This window comes from Drosophila miranda, chromosome 3 (assembly GCF_003369915.1).
Source record: "Drosophila miranda strain MSH22 chromosome 3, D.miranda_PacBio2.1, whole genome shotgun sequence".
In the NCBI taxonomy this organism is placed as follows: Eukaryota; Metazoa; Arthropoda; class Insecta; order Diptera; family Drosophilidae; genus Drosophila; species Drosophila miranda.
This window is the reverse complement of record NC_046676.1, coordinates 18,636,176-18,646,673: the sequence shown is the minus strand read 5'-3', so window position 1 is coordinate 18,646,673 and position 10,498 is coordinate 18,636,176. Positions and strand designations below refer to the sequence as shown.

General features: G+C 46.1%; 3 protein-coding genes across 5 annotated transcripts; 1 reads left to right on the top strand and 2 right to left on the bottom strand.

Moving 5' to 3' along the window:
* Positions 1 to 236: 236 nt before the first annotated feature.
* Positions 237 to 2,853, bottom strand: LOC108159217. Of its 3 annotated transcripts, none has more exons than XM_017292313.2 (6): positions 2,646 to 2,853; positions 2,303 to 2,558; positions 1,293 to 2,228; positions 1,034 to 1,233; positions 603 to 975; positions 237 to 548 (listed from the first exon to the last, which is right to left on the bottom strand). In XM_017292313.2, exons 2-6 carry the CDS (start codon positions 2,492 to 2,494, stop codon positions 450 to 452), a joined length of 1,800 nt encoding a protein of 599 aa, XP_017147802.1. In that variant the 5' UTR covers positions 2,495 to 2,558; positions 2,646 to 2,853; the 3' UTR covers positions 237 to 449. The 3 variants fall into 3 exon arrangements, with proteins under 3 accessions (XP_017147802.1, XP_017147803.1, XP_017147801.1); XM_017292314.2 differs by having other exon boundaries at positions 1,293 to 1,934; positions 2,049 to 2,228; positions 2,303 to 2,848; XM_017292312.2 differs by having other exon boundaries at positions 2,303 to 2,853.
* Positions 2,854 to 3,955: 1,102 nt separating this feature from the next.
* Positions 3,956 to 4,911, top strand: LOC108160642 (60S ribosomal protein L23). The gene is made up of 4 exons (XM_017294774.2): positions 3,956 to 4,064; positions 4,196 to 4,279; positions 4,352 to 4,479; positions 4,662 to 4,911. The coding sequence occupies exons 1-4, from the start codon at positions 4,052 to 4,054 to the stop codon at positions 4,857 to 4,859; spliced, it is 423 nt and encodes a 140-aa protein (XP_017150263.1). The 5' UTR covers positions 3,956 to 4,051; the 3' UTR covers positions 4,860 to 4,911.
* Positions 4,897 to 7,789, bottom strand: LOC108160641 (inactivation-no-after-potential D protein). The gene is made up of 9 exons (XM_017294773.2): positions 7,572 to 7,789; positions 6,830 to 7,410; positions 6,674 to 6,764; positions 6,257 to 6,612; positions 5,967 to 6,191; positions 5,796 to 5,907; positions 5,597 to 5,736; positions 5,242 to 5,538; positions 4,897 to 5,177 (listed from the first exon to the last, which is right to left on the bottom strand). The coding sequence occupies exons 1-9, from the start codon at positions 7,606 to 7,608 to the stop codon at positions 4,989 to 4,991; spliced, it is 2,028 nt and encodes a 675-aa protein (XP_017150262.1). The 5' UTR covers positions 7,609 to 7,789; the 3' UTR covers positions 4,897 to 4,988.
* Positions 7,790 to 10,498: the final 2,709 nt, after the last annotated feature.

Genomic DNA, 10,498 nt, shown 5'->3' with positions numbered 1-10,498 from the left:
TTGTTGTCTTTTATAGGGAATTGTTATAAAGCCTCAGTTTCGGTTATATTTCAAGTATGTATTTATTGCCGCCTGCCGCTGGTCAGGATCATAATTTTCCATTGATTCAGAATTTCCGTTCAGGAATACAATAATATTTGGTTACGAGCGTGAGTTCTCAACGCAAGTGGTTCGTCTTTGAGTCGTCCTTGTTTGTCATACTTTCAAGCATAAATCAGGCAAAGGACGGCGACTTGTCGGGGGATTTATGTAACTTAGTATTTTATTACACGTAAATAATAAAAAGAAAAGCAGGACAGCGTTTGCCTTAAAATTAAACAAACGGTTCTTTTCATTACAAACTACAATAATTCTGGATTAAGAAACAAATTTGATATTCCATGTCGAAAAAAAAAACAAAAACGAGATAAGATATTAATATTAGGCGTTTAATGTAAAAGAATTGTCTGCTAAGCCGTCAAGCGGCGAAGCGCCAAGCCGGAGTCTATCAGCGAACAGTTCAAATTTACATGATCTTCATCGACGAGCACCATATACGCTATGTTGTTCTGAAACATATACATTTTTATATCTCACTTCAAGTTATTCGGTTAACATCCTACCTTGATGGCCCCCACTTTTCCGGAGAGTCTGCGGTAGTACACTTGATGTTTGAATGCGCTGACAACCTTCGATGACCAGTGCAGACTTTTAACCGGAGACACATAAGCCAGGCGCCCCTGCATTCCTTGCGGCGGCATCTTAGCGAATTGTTGCATTAAAAATTTAATGTCTTTTTTGTAGACGGTATCGACAATGCCCGTATCGATGAACTCTACATCGATAGTCTTTCGTACATTGTCGGTACGTTGGCTGACAATCTTGGCGCGTTCCCACACCAATGTATTGCTGGGACGGACAACACACAGATGGCCGGGCGTCAGCAGGTACTTCGGCATCGTGAACGTCGTTGAAGCCAAGTCTCTGTAGAATTTCCTGCAAGAAGAAACTGCAATGAAGAGAAACTCAGCAACAAAAAAAGCGTTTTCCTTACTGGATGTTGTGCGAAAAGATATGATATAGGTCGTAGTCGTCGAATATCCGGAAGTGGAAACTATGCGGATTGGTCACCTCCACAAGCTTCAGGCAGTAGACCTCATCCACTTTGAGAGTTTTTTCCAAGTCGAGACGAGACAACTTGTAATCGGAGCGAACCGCGTCGCGCGGATAGTCGACACTGAGAAGACGGTGATCCTACAAGAGAAGCAAACTCTAAGCGAAATATAACATTGCAATAGTTGTTGAAACTTTACCACAGCATACGCTGGAAAGGCATCAGTATCTTTGCAGTCATCGCTGGAGGAACCAACCACTTTCGGCTTGGCGAGTTCAAGCACAACACGATCGGGTTCTCTCAGCTCTACCACTGGTTCTTCTTCAGGCGCACTGACATTAGGTAGAGCTTTATGCTCGTCAGAGCTGTAGGGTTCGGTGGGCAGTTGCTTCGCTTCGGACACTGGATCTTCTTCAGGCACCGTGACATTCGGTAGGACTTTATGATCGTCGGACTTGTAGGATTCGATGGGCACTTGCTTCTCATCAGTCACAGTTCTCTCCTGTTTCTTCACCTCACCAGTTGGAGCATTGTCATCTTTAGCAAGTGATAGATCATTGAATGACTTCACTATGGAATCTAAGCGCGGAGACGGAGCGAGCTCTCGAGTTGGGTTGCGTATTGGCGGTTGATTTTGCATTGCAGTCAAAGTGTGCCTTGGTGGGGGTGGACGCTGATCTAGATTTGGATTTCGGGTGGGTTGCAGATATTTATGCTTGTTATACATTCCCTTCGAACGAACGGGTTGATTGAAAGTCGGACGCGCTCTCATTTGAGGGCGATTGAAATCATTGATTGGATAATTGGTCTGGGCGTTCTTCCAGTGGCAGTAAGCAGGAGGCTGATGGATGGCGGGATTAAAGAACTGACCGATTAGGAGCAGCACAAGTGGACACATTTGCGGCCGAAACGTATTGACCGGATTGTGCATCTGCACAGACGAGGCCTTACTTACAGACTCGTTGATAAAACCCAAATTTGATGGCGTCGGGTTATGTAAAAACGTTTGCTTCCGTCCAGCATGAAATTGTGACTTTCTGGATTTAATCTTCTGGTGGCTGACGAAATTCTGAATGTGCGCCGACTTTGCAGTTGCCAGTGGATGGACAGAAGCCTTAGGTCCAGATCCGATCACCTATTGAGTAATGTGATTTGAACATTAGTTTGATTATGCACAAGAGTACTACGAAAACCTGGCTTGATTCATACCTTAACGACGTCTGGAATGGAGCGGAGAAAAGCTTCGACGTCTCTGTGGCCGAACTGCCGATGCGGCACTTCTGAGCCCTCCATCTCCTCGTAGACGCGACTTAGTTTGTGGATCGTCATTATCTCCGGCGACGACAGCAGCACAGAATGCACAATCTTCTTTACGAGGCTGAGCTGTTCAGGTGTATCCATATTGAGAGCCAGCACAATAATTATCAAAAAATTCGCAGTATTTTTTTGTGCTTTCTTGTTGCTGCTGCGAATTTCAAAATTTTTTACAATGTGTGACCGAATGAAATTGCGTCAAAAACCGCCCAACATTAAATGATAAGCACTACTTTACTTTAAACTTTGCTTTCAAAGCTGTTTTTCCCGTTGTTTTCTGTGCTTTTGTGCTAGTTTTTAAAGGAACGCGCTTGGAAACTTTAGAAAAAACTTGACATCCATTCGAGGTTGCCATATGGGGGTTTTAGTTAGGGCTGCCAGCTCATGTAAATTGTAAAGATTTTTTGATCTTAGTACTCGTCTGCTAAATTCCTGGCTTCTAATACAGAAAGTTGGTTTGTGACATCTTTATACTCTATAGTTAGTTAGTGGTTTTGTATATTAAGAACTACATCTATTCCATCAAATGTCTGGCAGCACCCAGGTTCCAAATATCGAAAGATAGATTATATCGATACTTGTTCGTAAGCTTACGATATTTCAAACAAGGTTAAAACAAATATGTTTTCAGTATATTTACGGTATATTTTTAAGATGAGACAGAATGATTAACCCATTGTAAGCCAAGGGGGTGTTTTAATGTTCCATGAGATTATCGAATTGAGAATATGTTTGTCATCCCAGCCAAAAAAAATTGTTGAAACCGTGTTTTTGTCAAAGCAAAAATCATGCATGTACTTAAAAGTAGTTAATCCTGATTAATTCATCTGTCATACAAAATTATCTGGGCAAAACTGAGAGATCTATATAGCTGGGAATATTCGACGGAAGAAAGAATAACCAGGAATTAGTCGTCATAACCGGTTGACAACAATGATTGCCGGCAACATTAATTTTCATACCCTAGGGAGATGGATATGATAGAATTGAGAAAATGTTTGTCATCCCAGGCTCCGTAGGTATCAGGTACACAAGATACTTGAATATGTCTAAAGAATATCAATTTGAGAAAAGGTCTTTATAAATTACGTTTCATCTTCATATACAATTTTCGAAGTAGGGTGTACAAAAGCCTACACACGCATCATGTCATCATATACCAGCAACATTGCGACTGTTTTTTTTGTTGAACTATTTTGTTTAAACCTTGTTTTAGACAAAATACAATAAAAGCAAGGACTAAAAATAACCCAGTTAAGTAGAAAATTGATTAATCAATGGCCTAAAATTATGTGGGCAAAACTAAGGGCTTTAGTTAGACAGCATTATTCAACGGAATATCAGAATTGACGTAGAATGATTAACCCATTGTAAGCCAAGGGGTGTTTTAATGTTTCACCGAAAAAATTGCAAATTTTATAACTTCAGGGCAGTTTAGGTGAAAGATATCGTGTTTGTTTTTTTAAGCTCAGAACACAGATGGCATGGATCTAAAAGAAAAACTTACAATCAGTAATATTTTCCGCCATATACCTCAAGTCCTTGAAATAGAGGGGGCTTATGTGGGCTAAGTTCGATTTCTTATCGATATACGAGACGTCAAACTTCTCTTTCTTTTAACTTCCTGTTCCCGAACGCTGCAAAATGTCGAAGAGAGGTACAAACTATACAAATAATCCAATTAAAGCGCCTTAAATATGAGCCATCCGCGTAAAACGAATGTGCAACGAGCATAAGTGTAGAGCAATGAAGTGGTTTGACTAATTATTTGTGTTTTTCGTTGTTTAGGACGTGGTGGTACCGCGGGAGGTAAATTCCGCATCTCCCTAGGTTTGCCTGTTGGCGCCGTCATGAACTGCGCTGATAATACTGGTAAGTGTGCATGAAAATAATATCGCATCCGAATGGCGTCCGCTAATGACCAGCTTCTTTGTTGCATTCCAGGTGCCAAGAACTTGTATGTTATTGCCGTGCACGGTATTCGTGGTCGTCTGAATCGTCTGCCTGCTGCTGGCGTCGGTGACATGTTTGTGGCCACCGTCAAGAAGGGCAAGCCAGAGCTGAGGAAGAAGGTGAGTTTTTGCAGTGCAGTTTCTTCGATGCATGGTGTGTGAGAAATGTGCTGAGCTGCAAAGTGGAACTACTCTCAGTGAAAATGTTTTGAGCCGGCATACTAACGCACACCTTTCGTCGAATGCTCATGTGGTTTGATTTATTTGCTGGTTACTGATTTGTGTCTCATGTTCTCTTGTAGGTTATGCCTGCCGTGGTGATTCGGCAGCGCAAGCCGTTCCGCAGGAGGGACGGGGTGTTTATATACTTTGAAGACAATGCCGGGGTCATAGTAAACAACAAGGGCGAAATGAAGGGGTCGGCCATCACCGGGCCTGTGGCCAAGGAATGCGCTGACCTGTGGCCCCGTATCGCATCGAATGCAAGCTCTATAGCCTAAGGAATTTCCTTACAAATAAACCCATAACGGAACGAAGTTTGTTTTCACTTAAGAGTTGTCGGATCTTTTATTCAATGGACTGCTGTCGCAGCTCTGGGGGATGTATTCGCGAGTGTTCGACTCTGCCTATTACTTGGGCGCTTCGGTGCGCAGCGTGGGCTTCGGTCGAGTCACCTCCATCGATATCTTTCCATTGGCGCCCTTGAAGAGTGCGTAGAACACCTGGAACGTGAGCCCCTCCAGTGCATCGCCATTGAACTTGGTAATGATGTCTCCGCGTTGCAGCTTGCTGTCGATCTCTGGATATTGGCCTTGTACCTACAAAGTCAAGTGATTCTTAGTGTTATAGCCTCGCACTATTCACAGCGTCTCGAGCACTCACGATATCCGCGATGGTGCAGCCAAACTCGTTGGGCGAGAGGGAGAGGCCGAGCTCCTTGCCCGCCTTCTTCATGAGCTCCACGTTGAACTTATCCAGCTCGGGCGGATCGGCGCGAAAGACGGTGAAATTGACGGTTCTCTCGTACGTCACGTGGAACAGCTGGTGCACCTTCAGCGTGGTCATGCTCGCAGCGTGTACCGGCTTCCCATTGACGTCGGTGATGTGATCGAAGATCTTGAGACGGTTGTCCGCGGCCACTGCTCCCTCCGGGTAGATGTGTGTGATGACACAGCCAGTCTGCAAAAGAGATAAGCAAGGCTTAGCAAGTGTTGCTGCCACCCCACCCGTGCGTTACCTTGACGTGGTTGTTCTTGCCGCCAGCCACTATGACGCCCAGCGGCTTCTTCTCAACCTTCACCTCAATGAGGATCTTTTTGTTTGGCTTGATCTCGGCTGTCGCGGGCTCCTGCGGCTTCTCCGCCTCCTTTTTGGCCTCTGTAGGAGAACAGAGCAGAAATGTTAATAGTGTCCGGACTTCCTCTGCACTTGCATACCCTCCTTCTTCTTATCCTCCGCCTCCTTCTCGGCGCGTATGGAGTCCTCGCTCTTGAGTGTCAGAAGGATCATGGTCACAACGCCCTCGGCCCGCTTGATCAGCCCCGTTGCCTGAGACCACGTGGAATTAGTCTGATTAGAGGAGAGACTGGGGGCCCGGTGCTACTCACTTCATCGTAGTTCGACTCCAGGGTCACGTCTTGGTTGATGGACAGCAGCATGTCGCCAACTTTGACGCCCGCCGCCTCTGCATTGGAACCTTCGCGCAAGTCCGAGATGAAGATGCCGTTGCCCACCTCCACGTGCTTGCCGTAGATCACCATGATGCCCAGGAAGCCCTCCTTGCGCACCTGAACTGAGCGCGCCTTTGGGTACTGGTCGAAGATGAACTTGGTCTGTGGCGGAGGAGAAACAGCAGAGAATTAAAAATAATTTATTTTCCAGAGGACTTATCGCTTGCCTCGTCGGACGACGTCGGGAACTTCTTGATGGGCTTGACACACATGCCCTCGTCGTTGGGCTTGCGTCGTGACGTGATCAATACGAGCTTCTCTCCTTCCACGTTCTTGAATATGGCAGAGGCGTTCAAGTGGCAGCGGTTCTTCAGCACGTTGCCGTTCACCTCGACTATCTCGTCGCCGGCCTTGAAGTCCACGCTGGCGAATGTGCCGTTGGTATCCACGCCCGCCACGAAGCAGGCCATCTTCTGTCGATCCTTGTGGCCGGCCAGGGCGATTCCCAGCGGCTTGCTGGCCGGACGTTGCACCTCGATGCGGCGCAGATCCTTCATCATGTTGTACCGCTTGTTGATCTTGGCTGTGGGAGGACAGGATTTCTGCACGCGCCGAATTGGTGAAATGGTGGGGAGCAGACTCACCCATCGTGTATCCAAACTCGTCTTCCTGCTCTTTGTCGCGCTCCTTCTCCTGCTTATTCAGCTTGCAGTTGCCTGCAGAGGCACGATCGATCTGTGGGGCAGACAAAAGGGTCAAATCCGAGGACTATACTATTGGGGGAAGAACTCGAGACCCACCTCGTAACCCGCCTCCGTGCGGATGCGTCCGGTCATGTCGCGGGTGTCCTCATCATCCTCGTCCGCATAGTTGCTTGCCGCGTGCTTGTTTCTCATGGAGGCCGTGAAGGTTTGGTTCCTCTTCTGCATCGTCGGCTGCCTGTTCATGCCCATCCCTTGCCCCTGGCCTTGGCCCTGGCCCTGCCCCATGCTCTGGCCCATCCCCATAGTGTTAACGGGGACCTGGTCCTGGTTGAACTTGTTTTTGGCCTGCATGTAGCCATTGCTGCGCGGATCGGTCTTGGCCTGCTCCTCGCTCTTGTCGAACGTCTGTATCTCCAGGTCGATCTTGAAGTCCGCCTCCTTGATGAGATCGATGACCGCCTGCTCGGTGGAGTGTCGCACATCCTTGCCATTCAGCGAGAGGATGCGATCGCCCACCTTCAGCCTGCCGCACTGGTGGGCAGGACTATCGGGTACGATGCCTTTGATGAATATCCCAGTGGTCTTCGTGTTGGGTGAGTCCTTCACCTCCCCACGCACTATGCAGATCCCAAAGGACTTCTTGCCCGTCTTGTCCAGGGTCACCATGTGAATGAGTTCTGAGAAAGGGATAGGAGTAAAATAGGTTTTGGAGGATCAATCTCTGTTCGGCTTGCGTAAATTTCTAAGAGGTTAGCTCCCGCAAGTGCATGCAGACCCCCGTTTCAAGGCCAAGTACTCAGTTTTCACGGAAATAGGGGCAAATTCTATTAGCACTGACCACCAGCGGCGCCTGCCTTGCCCAGGAGCTGCACCATCGCGTATGTCTTGGATAGGCTGCTGCTGCTCCAAACACTCCACTCACTGGCCGGACATTAAATCGACGGAAAAATATGCTAATTTATTTTTATTCGAATTGCTGTCGCTTTACGATTTTTACGATTTTTGAATGTTCCGCGGCGGCAGCGCCCGTTTTGAGCCGATGGAAAGTGCGCCTAAACTGATTTCACAATTAGTTGGCGGACATTCATGCTAACTGACTTAGTGGCCATTCTATTTTGAGTATGATTTTCGTATCGATTACACTAGTGAGCAGAATTCAGCTCCAGGGGATTGCGGCGCACATTGGCACACAGTGCACTTGAAGCAAAATCTTAGATCGAAATTTTGTTTTAGTGTTAATCGGGTGTCTTAGAAACTTGTAGTTTCTTTTGGTTAACCTTTTGCATGCAGCAGAGTGCACTATCGACCTGACAGAGGTGCTTCCTTCCCATTGAGCAACTTTTGCTGCCTATTATTACACGCCCCTATCACCGGCAGAAACCACGCGTACGCGTACTCCCCCTGAAGATTGTCACAACATGGATATTGGAGGCAGGGCGAGAGTCCTCTGTCTTTACCTTTATTGTCCATAACACCTTATTAATTTCGATTGGGCGATTCGAGCCCGGGCCAGGTCCATGCTGAACATAACAGAAACACTCTGCCAGCGGAAGGGAAGCCTCCTAAGTGTTGCTCACAAATGCCCATCGATTTTAGCCATTTCTTTCGTTGCGCTTACAACAGAACAACATATGGCACACACCTAAAGCAGAGTATACATAGAATAGGAACTACCTTATTGTTTCTATCGAGCAGACGAAGAACGAAGTAACAAAAAACCAGTACTCATCGAAAACTCAATAGCTGAAGATCTAAGAGTGTTTGGGTGGAAATCCTTTCTCCATTAAGAATAGCTACTTGATATGTTTGAGGTCGCCTTACAACTAGTCCAAGGGTTGAGCAGCAGTCCGTCAAAACCGAAATTCTCGTGCTGATTACGCACGACATAAGTGATATATATATGTACATACATATGTATTGATCCAATCTGTAGAAAAGAGAAGGGAATGTTTGGAAAAGCCTTTGGTAGAGATCGTTCTTCAAGCTGAGCTCTTAAGCCTATTAATGCTTGGGTACAGATATATACAATATCTATATTTAAGTGTAAGTCCTAATTATGAAATGATATGGGGTCGGAAAAGACTTCATCTCTGCGTTCAAATAAATGTGGAAAAATGTCAGAATATCCTATACAAAACTAAAACAAAAACCAAAAAGGAAACCAATGAAATATTTTACTCGTTTCATTGCATCGAACTAAATGTGGATTCCAGCGATAGATTCCATTCCCCTCGGACAATGAAATTGTCCAGCAATTGAATAAAAGTTTCTGGATTTCTGCCATTCGAGTGGCAAATGAATTTAATTTGTGTGCGAGTCTTAAATTCATAATTAAGATTAAGATTTGCATTTTAATGCCTTTGCCAGACGGACGAGGAGGAGTGAAGGAGGGGATACGCAAACATTTCCCCATTTAAGGCGAATAGAAAATTTCTAAGCGAGGAAAAAGGCAAAGCAAAACTAGAGTAAACACATGCTCAAAGAGCGGGCATGAAACGGGTGGAAAATGGAACTGGAAAATGGCCACAGCTCAAATGGGAACTGTGACTGTGGCGGGGGAGGTGGGTGTGTGGTGTGGGGTGTGGGAGGGAGGGCAGCAAACGTCAACGACTGCGGAACGATGTTGGAAATTAATTTCATAATAAAAAAGCGTAAGGAAACCCATTTGATAAAACAATTTCCTTTTTGCCTCCCAACAGTCATGTTTTGTTAGTAAAGTAAATTCGAGAGAGAGGCAGCAGGCGGCAGGCGGCCCGGCCCCGACAGAGAGAGAGGAGAAAAACGAGAAACAGAGCAGTGAAAATGAGCTTAACTTTCCCCCCCCCCCCCCCCCCCCCCCCGATGACTGCTCCACATAACCGCTTTCCTCTTTGTCAGCAGCGACAGCGACGCTGGCAGGATGTATACATATCCTTCAGGATGCGCTGCTGGACAGCCATTGGTCGCCGCTGTGGCCACGCCCCACGCAATGGCTGCTGCTTTTCGGCAGTCATGGCCTCTCGCTCTAGCCTTCCCTTTCCTTCCTGCTCCTTCTTAACAGTGCGCTGCTGCGCCGCAGTCGGCGCATTTAGTTAACTGAAGTGATTTTCCGCACAGCGATAGAGAGAGAGGAGAGAGAGAGAGGGAGAGACAGGGACAGGGACAGGAACGACTCTTATGTAAGTGGCTACACGTGCACGTGTGTGTGTGCGAATCCGTTGTTGACTTGTTCTCGTGTTGTACTTACATGCAGTTATATCAAATTGCTAATAATCGTCTAGCAGCCCTCCTCCAGAGTGCGTCCTGGAAATGAATAAGAATTACAGTTTTCTGCGCAAAAACACTTCACACAAAGATTTGGAATAATATGGAAATTGTGCCTGTTCCTCCATGTTCCATCCTACCATCTACCCTGCCATCCTTCAGACACAGAAACGGAGAGAGAGGCAAAGGAACACCCATACATGGGTGTGAGCGAAGTAAAGGAGTCCCGATTTAATAGGAGGCAGTAATGAAATTCTGATCTGTATATGCGTTGATATGAATAGATATGCAGTTGAAAGCGATTCCATAGGAATCTCTTAATAGGAATAGGCCTTCCAGTTGGATGGATTCCCCCTAAATTTTAGACACTCTGTTTCGTTCTGGGGTATGTTCATTGGATATCTTGTTGGATGATCCCTACAAAGCCATAGGTTCTATCAAAGACTATACAATACCAAAATTTACCAATTTAATCATGCCTAAGCAATCAATCTTACGACCTAAAAGGGACCTTAAAGTGTC